Genomic DNA, 13,621 nt, shown 5'->3' on the forward strand with positions numbered 1-13,621 from the left:
AGGGCACTCCTGCTGTCAAGGGAGTGAAGTCTCCTGTCTTTGGAAAAAGCATAGGTTTTTTGGGAAGAATACAAGTAAGTGATTGATGTGGAACTCAGACACAATCTGTAACCTAAGGGAAACTTTCTCTTTGTGGAATACTGTATAAGGAGAGTCTGCTATCATGGCTGCTAGCTCACTGACCCTTCTGGCCAAAGTGATGGCCACTAAGAATGCCACCTTCATGGACAGGTGGGTCATGGCACATTGCCATAGGTTTGAAAGGTGGACCTGTGAGTGGTGACAGGAAAAGGTTGAGATCCTATTGGGGCGTAGGTTTAATGACCGGTGGGAAAGTCCTGATCAAGCCCTTCATAAATTGCACAGTAGCCAGGTGTGTAAAGACAGAAAGTCCCCCTATTGGAGGGAGAAAGGCACTAATTGCTGCTACATGGACTCGCAGTGAACTCAGGGCCAGACTTGAAGATTTTAAGGAGAGGAGATAGTCCAGTTAGTCTAGACTATGCACAGCACCTAGTGAATGTTAGTGGGAACATACCAAGGCCAAAAAACACCACCATTTAGCCAGGTAGCATGTTCTAGTGTAATCCTTTCTACTTTGGTTAAGGAATTCACCACTGTCAGAATATATTGGTTAGAACTGGGTAGTGGATTTCTCATTTGTGGTCTGTAGCTAAGCACCTGCTCAACTTGTCTATCAGGGAGTTGTGGACATCCAGCAAGTATGCAGCCTGTATTGTAATGTGGTTTCTGATACACCAGTTCCAAAGTCTGATTGCTTCCAGGCAGAGCAGCTACAGATGACATGAACCTTGCCTGGCCAGTAGGGGGAAGATCACCTGCATACTCAGGAGTGGTGAGCATCATATGCTTAGTGTGTGTATTCTGTTTAGGTAACTGTTAATAAATAGAGGTTAAGGATATTATTGTGTAAAGCTCTTTTACTAGGAAAAGGCCCTGCAGACCTGTAGAGCCCTCAGTCCACCAGGAATGGGTGTTAACCCTGAGCCCACGGAGGGGTAGAGGCTGGAACCCACAGAGGGGTAAATTTGGGTCCCTTACTTCCTGAGCACCCAAAAGAGAGAGTAGGGGTGATGAGAAACCTAAATTGTGCAGGTAACATTCGTTTTTGGGGATTAGGAAATATGGGGAGAAGAATCCTCTCCCTTGGTACAGAGGTGGGATGCACCCCAGCATACAAGGAATTCTGCCTCTTATTGAAGACTCAGTTGGTGACAGTGGTTCCCAAAGGGGGATCAGGAAGGTGGTTGGTGAGGAGGGAAGGAAAGAAACTCTATGAAGTATCCCTGGTAATCTCCAGGACCCAACTGTCTCTGGTGATCTTAGATTCATAGATTATAGGACTGGAAGGGACCTCGAGAGGTCATCGAGTCCAGTCCCCTGCCCGCATGGCAGGACCAAATACTGTCTAGAGCATCCCTGATAGACATTTATCTAACCTACTCTTAAATATCTCCGGAGACGGAGATTCCACAACCTCCCTAGGCAATTTGTTCCAGTGTTTAACCACCCTGACAGTTAGGAACTTTTTCCTAATGTCCAACCTAGACCTCCCTTGCTGCAGTTTAAACCCATTGTTTCTGGTTCTATCCTTAGAGGCTAAGGTGAACAAGTTCTCTCCCTCCTCCTTATGACACCCTTTTAGATACCTGAAAACTGCTATCATGTCCCCTCTCAGTCTTCTCTTTTCCAAACTAAACAAACCCAATTCTTTCAGCCTTCCTTCATAGGTCATGTTCTCAAGACCTTTAATCATTCTTGTTGCTCTTCTTTGGACCCTTTCCAATTTCTCCACATCTTTTTTAAAATGCGGCGCCCAGAACTGGACACAGTACTCCAGCTGAGGCCTAACCAGAGCAGAGTAGAGCGGAAGAATGACTTCTCGTGTCTTGCTCACAACACACCTGTTAATACATCCCAGAATCATGTTTGCTTTTTTTGCAACAGCATCACACTGTTGACTCATATTTAGCTTGTGGTCCACTATAACCCCTAGATCCCTTTCTGCCGTACTCCTTCCTAGACAGTCTTTTCCCATTCTGTATGTGTGAAATTGATTTTTCCTTCTTGTTCCAGCTGAGGGGGAAGGAAATAAGACATCCTCCAAAGATGACAGGAGAGGAAGTAGATGGCATCATTGGTGATACGCGGGCTTGACATGCATGTCAAAAATGGCCCTTGGACAGTGGTTGGGAGTAAGTGGAGGGAGCTGAGGAATGGGACCTCTGAATCCTCTGTCATTTATGCAGACTCAGGTGGATGCTGGTGGTAATATGCAATGTGCGAAGGGGGTGGTCATGGTCTAAAGCAGTGTTTTTCAAAGTTCGGGTCGCAACATGTAAGGTACTGGGTCGCCTTGCTCAGCACCCAGGGACCCTATCAGTTCTGGTCAGCACCGCTGAACGGGACGTTAAAAGTCCCGTCGGCAGTGCTGCCCAGCTAAAGCAGACTAGTGCCTACCTGTTCTGACACCGTGCTGCGCCCTGGAAGTGGCCAGCTGCAGGTCCAGTTTCTAGGCGGGGGAGCCAGAGGGCTCCGCACACTGCCCTCTGCCCTGAGTACCGGCCAATGGGAGATGGATGGGGTGCCTGTGGGCGAGAGCCATGCGGAGCCGCTTGCGCACCTCCGCCTAGGAGCCAACCTGCTGCTGGCCACTTCCAGGGCACAGCACAGTCTGCGGTGCCAGGACAGGCAGGAAGCCTGCCTCTGCACCCTGGCTGCTGACCGGGAGCTGCCAGAGGTAAGCTCGCCACCCAACCCCCAGCCCTGAGCCCCCCAAACCCTTCATCCCCGGCCCCACCCCAGAGCCTGCACCCCCAGGCCAGAGCCCTGACCCCCTCCTGCACCCAACCTCTGCCCCAATCCAGAGCCCCTTCCCCCACCCTGAACCTCTCATTCCCATACCCACCCTGCAGCCCTCACCCCTGCACCCCAACCTTCTGCCCCAGCCCTGAGCCCCTCCCACACCCCAAACCCCTCATCCCCATCTCCATTGGGTTGCAAGCATCAACAATTTTCTTCAACTGGGTCCCCAGAAAAGAAGTTTGAAAACCACTGGTCTAAAGGGTTGTCTCTAGTGTTTCCTCCTTGGGGATGGAGTGTAAATCCCCAGGGATCATAGAGGGGACCCTGAATCCTTTAGAGAATTCAGGGATTTATACATCTTTTCATTAAAAAGGTTGGACTCATTAAAGGGGAGGTTGTGGATGGTGGACCTCTCTAGAAAAGCCTGACAACTGGAGCCACAAGTCCCTTTGCATGACCAGTACTGTGGCTAAATTTCTGGACACTGTAGGTGTGCGGCATCTACCGCAGTCTGGAGAGTCACCTTTGCTACTAGCTTCCCCTCATCCAGAAATGATTGGAATTAGGCTCCATCTTCCATGGGAAGTTTGTCTTTAAAGTCTGACAAGCCTGGCGTACATGTTGAAATTGTATCTTGCTAATAAAGTTTGGTAATTAGCTACACAAAATTGGAGACCTGTGGAAGGGAAGACCTTCCTACCCAAGAGATCCGGTCTCTTTGAATCTTTATCTGCCAGAGTGGATTTCTGGCAGTGCGACAGAGTTCTTTCTGTAGCCACCTGCATCATCACCAAGTTAGGGGCAGGATGGGAAAACAAAAAGTCTGCTCCTTTGGCAGCACAAAATAACATCTTTTGGCTCTTTTTGGTGTTAGAACACAAGATGCTGGTGTGTGCCAAACTGCTCTGGCCAGTTCCAATATAGCCTTGTTAATTGGAAGGGCCACACTGGTCGGTCCTTGTGATTGCAAAGTCCAAGAGCCGGTGTTGAGAGCACTGGACCTCTTCTAATGGGATCTGTGGATCATTAGCGACCCATTGCAACAGCTCCTGATGGTGGTCATCCAATGGAGAAGTTGATGAAGGAGTGATGGCATTGTCTAGAGATGACGAGGAAGCCCTCATCTGAGCTGCTTCCAGCTCTTCCTCCTCATACACCAATGGAACTAGCTGAGAAGAGGAGTACAACTCCTGAGAGAGGTCTGGTCACCTTCCATAGGGGTCCCAAAGGCCCTAATAAGGCCAGAAGGAGGGATACATTGGTCATGGTCATGGTGGCCCCCAAGGCAATCAGTACCAGCTGTCTGCGGGGGTGGGGGAATCATATCCAGATAGATGGTAAGCACAGCCTCTCAACCGTGTGTCAGGGCTCCTGTGTCTTACTGGAGATACTGGTGCAGGTATCTCTTCTGACTTCTGCAATTCCAAGTCCATAGTGGTGATACCATCAGTATTGGGTGCGCCTGCCCGATGGATGGAGATGTAACTGCTCCTGGGATGTCAATAACGATTACCCCTCTGGGATAAGGATGTCCCTCAGGAGGGGATAGCCTGAAGGGAGTGGAGACTGTGGGGAGGAGAGGAATATATCCTATGCTGTACAAAGGTCTCCGTATGGCCGAGAGTCTGGGGAGTTCCAGCAGAAACACCTGAAGGACGGGGATTGTCTGTCGCAGCCAGTCAGTCTTTGGATAAACAAGATCGTACCGATGATGCATCTGGACCTGTACTCATAGATGAGACTGGAGAGTGTATGTCTTTCCACTTCAGCCCTGCAGCCCTGGGGGTCTTTGGTGGAGCCAGTTCCATATGTGACACCTCACCCAAGCTGGACCACCTAAGGAAGGAAACGCGTGCCTTATGGACAATCATCTGTGGGAATCTGTTCTTACGCCCAGTTTAGTATCCTTACTCTCGTGGGAAGCCTTGTAGGAGGATTCCTTGGGCTTTGATAGTAAAGGTTCTTCATAGAATATCAGGGTTGGAAGGGACCTCAGGAGGTCATCTAGTCCAACCCCCTGCTCAAAGCAGGACCAATCCCCAACTAAATCATCCCAGCCAGGGCTTTGTCAAGCCTGACCTTAAAAACTTCTAAGGAAGGAGATTCCACCACCTCCCTAGGTAACCCATTCCAGTGCTTCACCACCCTCTAGTGAAAAAGTTCTTCCTAATATCCAACCTAAACCTCAGGCACTGCAACTTGAGACCATTACTCTTTGTTCTGTCATCTGCTACCACCAAGAACAGTCTAGATCCATCCTCTTTGGAACGCCCTTTCAGGTAGTTTAAAGCAGTTATCAAATCCCCCCCCATTCTTCTCTTCTGCAGACTAAACAATCCCAGTTCCCTCAGCCTCTCCTCATAGGTCATCTGCTCCAGCCCCCTAATCATTTTTGTTGCCCTCCGCTGGACTCTTTCCAATTTTTCCACATCCTTCTTGTAGTGTGGGGCCCAAAACTGGACACAGTATTCCAGATGAGGCCTCACCAATGTCAAATAGAAGGGAATGATCACGTCCCTCGATCTGCTAGCAATGCCCCTACTTATACAGCCCAAAATGCCGTTAGCCTTCTTGGCAACAAGGGCACACTGTTGACTCATATCCAGCTTCTCGTCTACTGTAACCCCTAGGTCCTTTTCTGCAGAACTGATGCCTAGCCATTCGGTCCCTAGTCTGTAGCAGTGCATGGGATTCTTCCGTCCAAAGTGCAGGACTCTGCACTTGTCCTTGTTGAATCTCATCAGATTTCTTTTGGCCCATTCCTCCAATTTCTCTAGGTCCCTCTATATCCTATCCCTACCCTCCAGCATATCTACCACTCATCCCAGTTTAGTGTCATCTGCAAACTTGCTGAGGGTGCAGTCCACACCATCCTCCAGATCATTAATGAAGATATTGAACAAAACCGGCCGCAGTGACCCTTGGGGCACTCCGCTTGATACCGGCTGCCAACTAGACATGGAGCGACTGATTACTACCCGTTGAGCCCGACGATCTAGCCAGCTTTCTATCCACCTTATAGTCCATTCATCCAGCCCATCCTTCTTTAACTTGCTGGCAAAAATACTGTGGGAGACCGTATCAAAAGCTTTGCTAAAGTCAAGGAATAACATGTCCACTGCTTTCCCCTCATCCACAGAGCCAGTTATCTCATCATAGAAAGCAATTAGGTTAGTCAGGCATGACTTGCCCTTAGTGAATCCACGCTGACTGTTCCTGATCACTTTCCTCTCCTCTAAGTGCTTCAGAATTGATTCCTTGAGGACCTGCTCCAAGATTTTTCCAGAGACTGAGGTAAGGCTGACTGGCCTGTAGTTCTCCGGATCCTCCTCCTTCCCTTTTTTAAAGATGGGCACTACATTAGTCTTTTTCCAGTCATCCGGGACCTCCATGAGTTTTAATCGCCATGATCGCCTGAGTTTTCAATCTGGGATCGCCATGAGTTTTCAAAGAGTTTTCAAGGCCTGTGCTTGGAGAGGCACTGCTGGTTCGTTGAGGTTGATGTACACAGAGGGAGGGTCTTCCAGGTCCAGGTCAGAGCAAGGTCTCAGTCTCCTCCATCAGGAACGCTTTTAGTCAGAGCTCTGATCTTTCTAATTCTGGTTGCGAAGGATTGACAGATACTGAACTTCAAAGACATAGGTGCGTCATCCAGGCAGTACAGGCACCATTGATGCTCGTCATTGATGGAGAAGGAGTGAGGGCAGGAGATGCAATTTTTGTATCCCGGGACTCTGAGCATAGTCCTGGGACTGGGGAACATTTTCCCTGAATGGCGGGTGGGGGAACTATCCTATACTAAGTTTCAGAGTAGCAGCCGTGTTAGTCTGTATCCGCAAAAAGAACAGGAGTACTTGTGGCACCTTAGAAACAACAAACAAATTTATTAGAGCATAAGCTTTCGTGGACTACAGCCCACTTCAACAGACAACTCCCACCTGTTCATGCTCTCTGTATGTGTGTATATATATCTCCTCAATATATGTTCCATTCTATATGCATCCGAAGAAGTGGGCTGTAGTCCACGAAAGCTTATGCTCTAATAAATTTGTTAGTCTCTAAGGTCCTGTTCTTTTATCCTATACTAACTAACTATAACTACTAAGCTAAGATATAAAAACTATTTACAAAGAGTTTACTTTACAGGTTATGCGCAGAGTGAAGGAGGACACAATTCTGACTCAGGTCATGTGCTGATAAGAAGGAACTGAAGAGGTGTCTACCCATATTGCCTCTTATACTCTCGGTTGGGAGCATGAGGGAAGCTACTGAGCATGTGCGGGTCAATGAATATTGCGTTGAAGAATTTCTGGACTCGGGCACATGGCATGCATGCATATTCCACGTGTAGAATACACAAAGGGATCATCACTCAACAAACATACAATTATTTTAATCTTTCATTAACTGATGTTTGTTCTGAGTTTTGATGATGTAAAGTGCTATTATGTTTTCACAGGAACTGTCATACCAAATCAGACCAGTGATTCCTTTAGTCCCAGACCCTTATTTCTGACAGTGGCCAGTCCCAGACATTTCAGAGGAAATGTAAGAAACCTCAAAATGGACAATTAAAGACTAACCTGCCTTAAGGATAAATCCCTTCCTAACCCAGAAAGTTACTGGTTGCTTTATGCTTTGAAGCACAGACTTATATCACATCTAATTTGTCTTTAAACCTATCTAACACAACTGTGGATGATCTCATTAGCCATATATTTATTACTTTTTGCATTATTACTAAACTCTTGGCCTCAATGATATTTAGTGGCAATTAGTTCCACATGTTAATAATACAGTGTGTAAAAAAGTATTTCCTTTTACTTCTGTTTTAAATGTTACTTTTCAATTTCATTGGATAGCCCCTTGTTTTTGTTCTTTACCATTCATTATGGGGGGAGCTGGTATTTACCCCCTAAATTAAGTTGCCTAACATACTCTGCATTATGAAGGATTCTTGCAACCTTTTCTTTGAGATGATCTCACAGCTCATTTGTTTGTTAGGAGTCCTTTGATATTTGGAAGGGGGAAATACCCTCAGGCTAAAGCAGTGCCTGTTCTTTGTTCCATGAAGAAATTCGTTACTTGCTGTACCTCAATTTTTGGGTGCCCAGTTTAAGACGCCCAAAGAAGCATAATTTTCAGAAAATGCTGAGTACCCTCAAGATCCTTTAACATATCTCAAGTTAGGCACCCAAAAACTAAGACACTCAAAATCATTAATCACTTTTGATAACAATAGCATTTATATCATGATGTAATATTTTCAGTATTCTTTTTAACCCATTCTTTATACATCCTAATGTTATGTTTACTTTTTTGAGTGCCACTGCACATTCAGCAGAGGTTTCTAATGACTGGCCACACTGACACCAAGGTCTTTTTTTCTCAGTAGTTTCAGTTAATTTAGAACCCAGCAGATTATTCCTTCCAGTATGCATTACTCCTTGGATTTGCCAGTACTGAATTCCATCTGCCACACTGTGCAGTTCATTTGCCTAACTTTGTTAGGTGCCTCTGAAGTTCCTCCTTGAAGTCTTTTCAGGTTTGAGCTAACTCAAATTATTTTGGTTTTGACATCTTATTGTTCACTGAAAAGGAAAGTATTAATGAGAGCCTGTGGACCCAGCTGGTCTTGCCCTATTAAACCTGCAGCAGATGCCAGGCATAGAGAGGGGAGCTAAAAAGAAGAGATCTAGGAGAGCAGAGGTCTGCTTCTCCTGATGTGAAAGAAGTCTGGCTGCAGCCGAAGACTAAGGTAGCTTGCTGGTTGGACAAGCCTACTGGTGGAATGAATGACCAGACTCTGGGAGACCAGCCAAAATACTATCTGACGATAAGCCCCAAATATAGAGGTGGGGTCCCACTGAGGATTCTTTGGATACCCGTTGTTGTGAAGTTGTGGTTTTTCCTGATTTCTTTTGGACCATAACACTCCAAAAGGAGGAAGACTGAAGTTTGCTTTGGCTGGAGGGTTAACACACCACTACACTGGACCTCATAAAAGAGCAAACTTACAAGTGGAAACCTGCAGCTGGGTGATTTGTACCCTGATGGGCTACAAGGGGGCCACTGCAGAGACAAAACCAATCAGAGCCTTTACCCTTTACTTTGTTAACATCTTGAAAATATGCTGGTATATTAGAGGCATGATTTTGTCATACAGAAGCTGTGCTTGTCTGTCTCTCTCTCTCTCTCTCTGCATGTTCAGCTATATATTTTAAAATTCTATTTTTAATTATTGTTTCAGTCAACTTTCTCCTAGAGAAGTAAGGCTCACTAGTCTATAAGTCCCTGTACCATCCCTAAAGTCTTTTTTAAAGACAAGTATTGCCATTTGCTAGCGTCTAGTCCCCTGGAATAGCAGCTGATCTTCATAAAAGATGGCATATTTTTATTAGCAGCTCAGCCATTTCATTATTAAGTTTCTTCAGATATCCTCCATCTTCAGAAATCCTGGTGATTTGTTACTCTTTAATTTATCAATTATTTCCAGCTTTTCCTCATTTGACATCTTATTTTATGACTGTGTCTCATATCTATTATCTGAATAGAATAATTCCAAGGTAGTATCTCCCCAACATCCTCTGTGGTGAAGACTAATGCAAAGAAATAGTTTAGCTCCTCTGCAACATTCTTGTCCTCCTTACTTACCACCTGGCAGTACATAAGACCAAAAGAAAAGAAAAAGACGATAGAGCTTACTTTAACTGGCTCATGCTGCATCACAGGTGCTTGCATAGCTATGGCACTCTGGGCATAAACTTGATGATATGCTGCTTGAACTCCATGATCAGAATATGGCTGTCAAAAAAACAAACATTTTTTATAAAAAGATTTTTAAGAGTACAAAAGCATGTTCTATATTTGTTTGTTTTTGTAAACTCTCTTACGATTTAAACTGCTAAAAACTGTGGACTAAGGTAACCTGAGTACTGAGCATTAATCAGTGATTTTTTTAAATTTATTTTTTTCCCCATTGCAGAATAGATTTTGGTAAATCATTTAATATCAGGTTTCAGAGTGGTAGCCATGTTAGTCTGTATCAGCAAAAAGAACGAGGAGTATCTGTGGCACCTTAGAGACTAACAAATTTATTTGAGCATATGCTATCATGGGCTAAAGCCCACTTCATCAGATGCATGCAGTGGAAAATACAGTAGGAAGATAGATAGACATACAGAGAACATGAAAAAATGGGGGTTGCCATACCAACTCTAATGAGACTAATCGATTAAGGTGGGATAGTATCAGCAGGAGAAAAAAAAACTTTTGTAGTGATAATCAGGATGGCCCATTTCAAACAATTGACAAGAAGGTGTCAGTAACAGTAGCGGGAAAATTAGCATGGGGAAATAGTTTTTAGTTTGTGTAATGACTCATCCACTCCCAGTCTTTATTCAAGCCTAATTTAATGGTGTTCATTTTGCAAATTAATTCCAGTTCTGCAGTTTCTCATTGGAGTCTGTTTTTGAAGTTTTTTTGTTGAATAATTGCGGGTCTGGTGCTGGCTAAAGAGGCGAATGGGATTGTAAACTAAGAAAGCGTTTTTTTGTTTCCGGTTCTTCCTGTGTTTGGAGAAGCAGGACCATGCACATTCCTTGTAAATAAACAAGATTGCACCAAAGAAAATATCAGATCCCATCATCAATTTCAACCCCCAACTGGAACATCCTCAGGGCCCTAAACTTTGACTAGCTGCTTGGGTCTGAAAGGGGCAACAATCCATAAGTTTGCTTTGCGTGCTCCCTAGCTGCAGGCCTTCCCTCCAGTGGGGCCCTCTGATACCTAAACACAATCAAGCTGCTGAGGTTTTCAGGCTCAGGAGTGGCAGAATCAGGGAAGTATCAAAGGGGTAGCCGTGTTAGTCTGGATCTGTAAAAGCAGCAGAGAGTCCTGTGGCACCTTATAGACTTACAGACGTATTGAAGCATGAGCTTTCGTGGGTGAATACCCACTTCTTCGGATGCATGTCAGAATCAGGAAACGCTTCCTCAGCTGCTTTTGTAACTGATGACCTGGAAATGGAATGCTCTCGAAATCTGCTATCCCGTTAGTTATTTCTCATGATTGTTTCCATCACTGCACTGTTCCTGTCTGTGAGTAAGTGTGCACTAAAGCTGGGTGAATGAGTGGGTAATTTAAAAAAAAACAAACTTCCCTCATCTCCATATTTTAAGTAGAAAATTGACATAGTACTCAGTTTATTTTTTCAAACTAAGACTTCAGTGCTTCCTAATTTTAAAGAAAGTGGAGTATTTATCAAACTTTTGGATAGTAGAATTTTATTCCTTCCGTCTCTCAGAAGATGGGAGCTAGATCATAACTTGTCATAACTGTGTGCTAGATTCAGGGTGCTTCTCTAGAATTGTTCACAGAAAACATGCTTCCTTCCAAATGAGTGCTACGTTTGTGAAGTCTGGAGTGGACAAGCTGTTCATTTTATATTGTAAGTCATTTTAACTCCTATGTAAGTGATAAATATTATTATTATAATCTACACGTGTTCACACATTCTGGTTCTGTTCCTATTGATTACACATAATTTGACAGGAGAAAATAGCTTATGTCTCTCAAGTTGGATTAACGTATTGTAGCCATGTCAGTCCCAAGGTGAGGTAATATCTTTTACTGGACCTACTTCTGTTGGTGAGAGAGAGCTTTCAAGCTACCCAGAGCTCTTCTTCAGAGGCCTTGGCTACACTTGCCCACAGCGCTGTACCTCACTCCCCGTCCACACTGGCAAGGAACGTACAGTGCTGTGTCTTCCTGGCTACACCACTGCAGGTACCCTACCTCCCCAAGAGGAATAAGAGATGCAGTGTAGGGGCTACAACTCCCGGTTGTCAGTGTGAACGAGGAGTTAACTTGCTGCGCTGTGATAATCCCCTTATCAAGTGGCCACTCTTTTCATTGTTGTGATCGGCTCCAGGAACGCAGAAGTGCCATTTCAAAGCTCCGTACCAGAGAGAAAAAGCAACAATTTTGCTGTTTGCTTTGAGTGAGTGAATGAGAAGCAGGGGGGTCGGAACTTGCAAGGCAGCATGCTGACACACTCTCAGCACCCCAAAACCCACTCTCTCCCCGTCACACTCCACCCCCCCCCTTTTGAAAAGCACGTTGCAGCCACATAAATGCTGGGATAGCTGCCCATAATGCACCTCTCCCAATGCAGGTACAAATGCTGCAAATGTGGCCACGCCAGTGCGCTGTCAGCTGTCAGTCTGCAGCGCTTTCCCTACTCAGCTGTACGAAGGTGGGTTTAACTCACAGCGCTCTACAGCTGCAAGTGTAGCCATACCCACAAGGTGGAAGAGATTATTTAGCATAAGTAAATAACATATTTCAAGGGACCATTCAAGGTGAAGTGGCCTGTTAAAACCCTTCCAGTCATAGGAAGGAAAGGAGGGGAGACAAATGGGGGAGGGGGAAGAGAGCAGTGTTAGTGGTTTACAGATTGTTGTAATAAGCCATAAATCCAGTGTCTCTCCTTCAGTCAATGAGTTTTAGTGTCTAGCAAAGTTATAAGCTCCCAGGCTCGTCTTTTGAAAGTGTTATGGGGGTTTCCTTTGACAATAAGTACCGATCGGTCAGCTATAGAGTGAGCGTTTTGTGAAAAGTATTCACCCAGAGGTGATGTGGCGTTTTGGTCTTTTATCATTTTCCTATGTGAGTTCACTGGAGAGTGTAGTGATTGTCTGGTTTCACCCATATAGTTGCTATATTGGGGCATTTAGTGTACTGGATGAGGTACACCACATGTTGTGATAGGTATGCGTAGGACCTACGGATCTTGAAAGGTTTTTTGTGGAGGGTGTTGATCATTATAGCAGCAGAGATATGTTTGCAGGTTTTGCATCTGTTGTTCTGGCAGGGTCTGAGTTGGTGTCTCCTGGTCTGTGGAGAGCTTGCTTCTAATGATGAGGCTGGAGAGGTTGGGGGATTGTTTGAAGGCCAGAAGACAGAGTTCAGGAAAGATGTCTTTCAGGATGTGGTCCCCATCAAGTATGGGTTGTAGATACCCCGTGTGGGTTCTAGTGTGGGGTGGTAGGTGACAGCTGGGGGTGTGCATTTGGAGGAGTTTTTATTTCTGAATTGTAACAGGTTCTCTCAGGGTATTTGGGTGACCCATTCCAACAACACATCTTTACAATAATCTACAAACACCGACACCCACCCCCACCCCCCGCCCCGCAGCTGCTTATACCTCCATGATTATTTTCCTCCCTATGACTGGAGAGGTGTTAACAAACCACTTCACCTTGAATAGTCCCTTGAAATATGTGTTAACTACTTATGCTAAACTCTCTGTTCCACCTTGTATTTAACAGTGACACTCTGATTAATTTCCAAGATCTGAAGAAGAACTCTGTGTAAACTTGAAAGGGTGTGTCTCTCTCACCAACAGAAAGAGGTCCAATAAAAGATATTACCTCAACCACCTTGTCTGTCTAGTTGGATGAACAACTTTTTTCAGTCTTCCGCCTCCCTCCCCTCTTTCGTGTGTGTGTGTGTGTGTGTGTGTGTGTGTGTGTGTGAACTATGATGTTTGAGTCAGTTGAACTTAAGCTTAAGAAGCAACAAGTGCTATAGCTTGATATGCTGTAGTAATCCTTTTATAGTTATAATAAACTACCATGAAATGCCAAGGAAAAACATAAAAGGTTAAGATTCTATCAAAAATATTTAACATCCAGAATATTCTTCTGTAACTCTAAGGTGAAATTAACCATTATTAACTACACCTTTACCCCAATATAACGCGACCTGATATAACTCGAATTCTGATATGACG

The 13,621-nt window shown here is 44.9% G+C and overlaps 1 protein-coding gene across 1 annotated transcript in view; it reads right to left on the minus strand.

Annotated features, from left to right (window-relative positions):
- Window positions 1–3,755: 3,755 nt before the first annotated feature.
- Window positions 3,756–13,621, minus strand: part of BOLL (boule homolog, RNA binding protein) — a 76,960-nt gene continuing 67,094 nt past the window's right edge. Inside the window, exons 10-11 of the mRNA XM_034786061.1 lie at window positions 9,481–9,630; window positions 3,756–3,995 (exon numbers count right to left, since the gene is read on the minus strand). Coding sequence (XP_034641952.1) covers window positions 3,756–3,995; window positions 9,481–9,630 — 390 coding nt within the window. The remainder of the gene's footprint in view (window positions 3,996–9,480; window positions 9,631–13,621) is intronic.

The sequence above is a fragment of the Trachemys scripta genome, chromosome 11, assembly GCF_013100865.1.
Source record: "Trachemys scripta elegans isolate TJP31775 chromosome 11, CAS_Tse_1.0, whole genome shotgun sequence".
Lineage (NCBI taxonomy): Eukaryota > Metazoa > Chordata > Testudines > Emydidae > Trachemys > Trachemys scripta.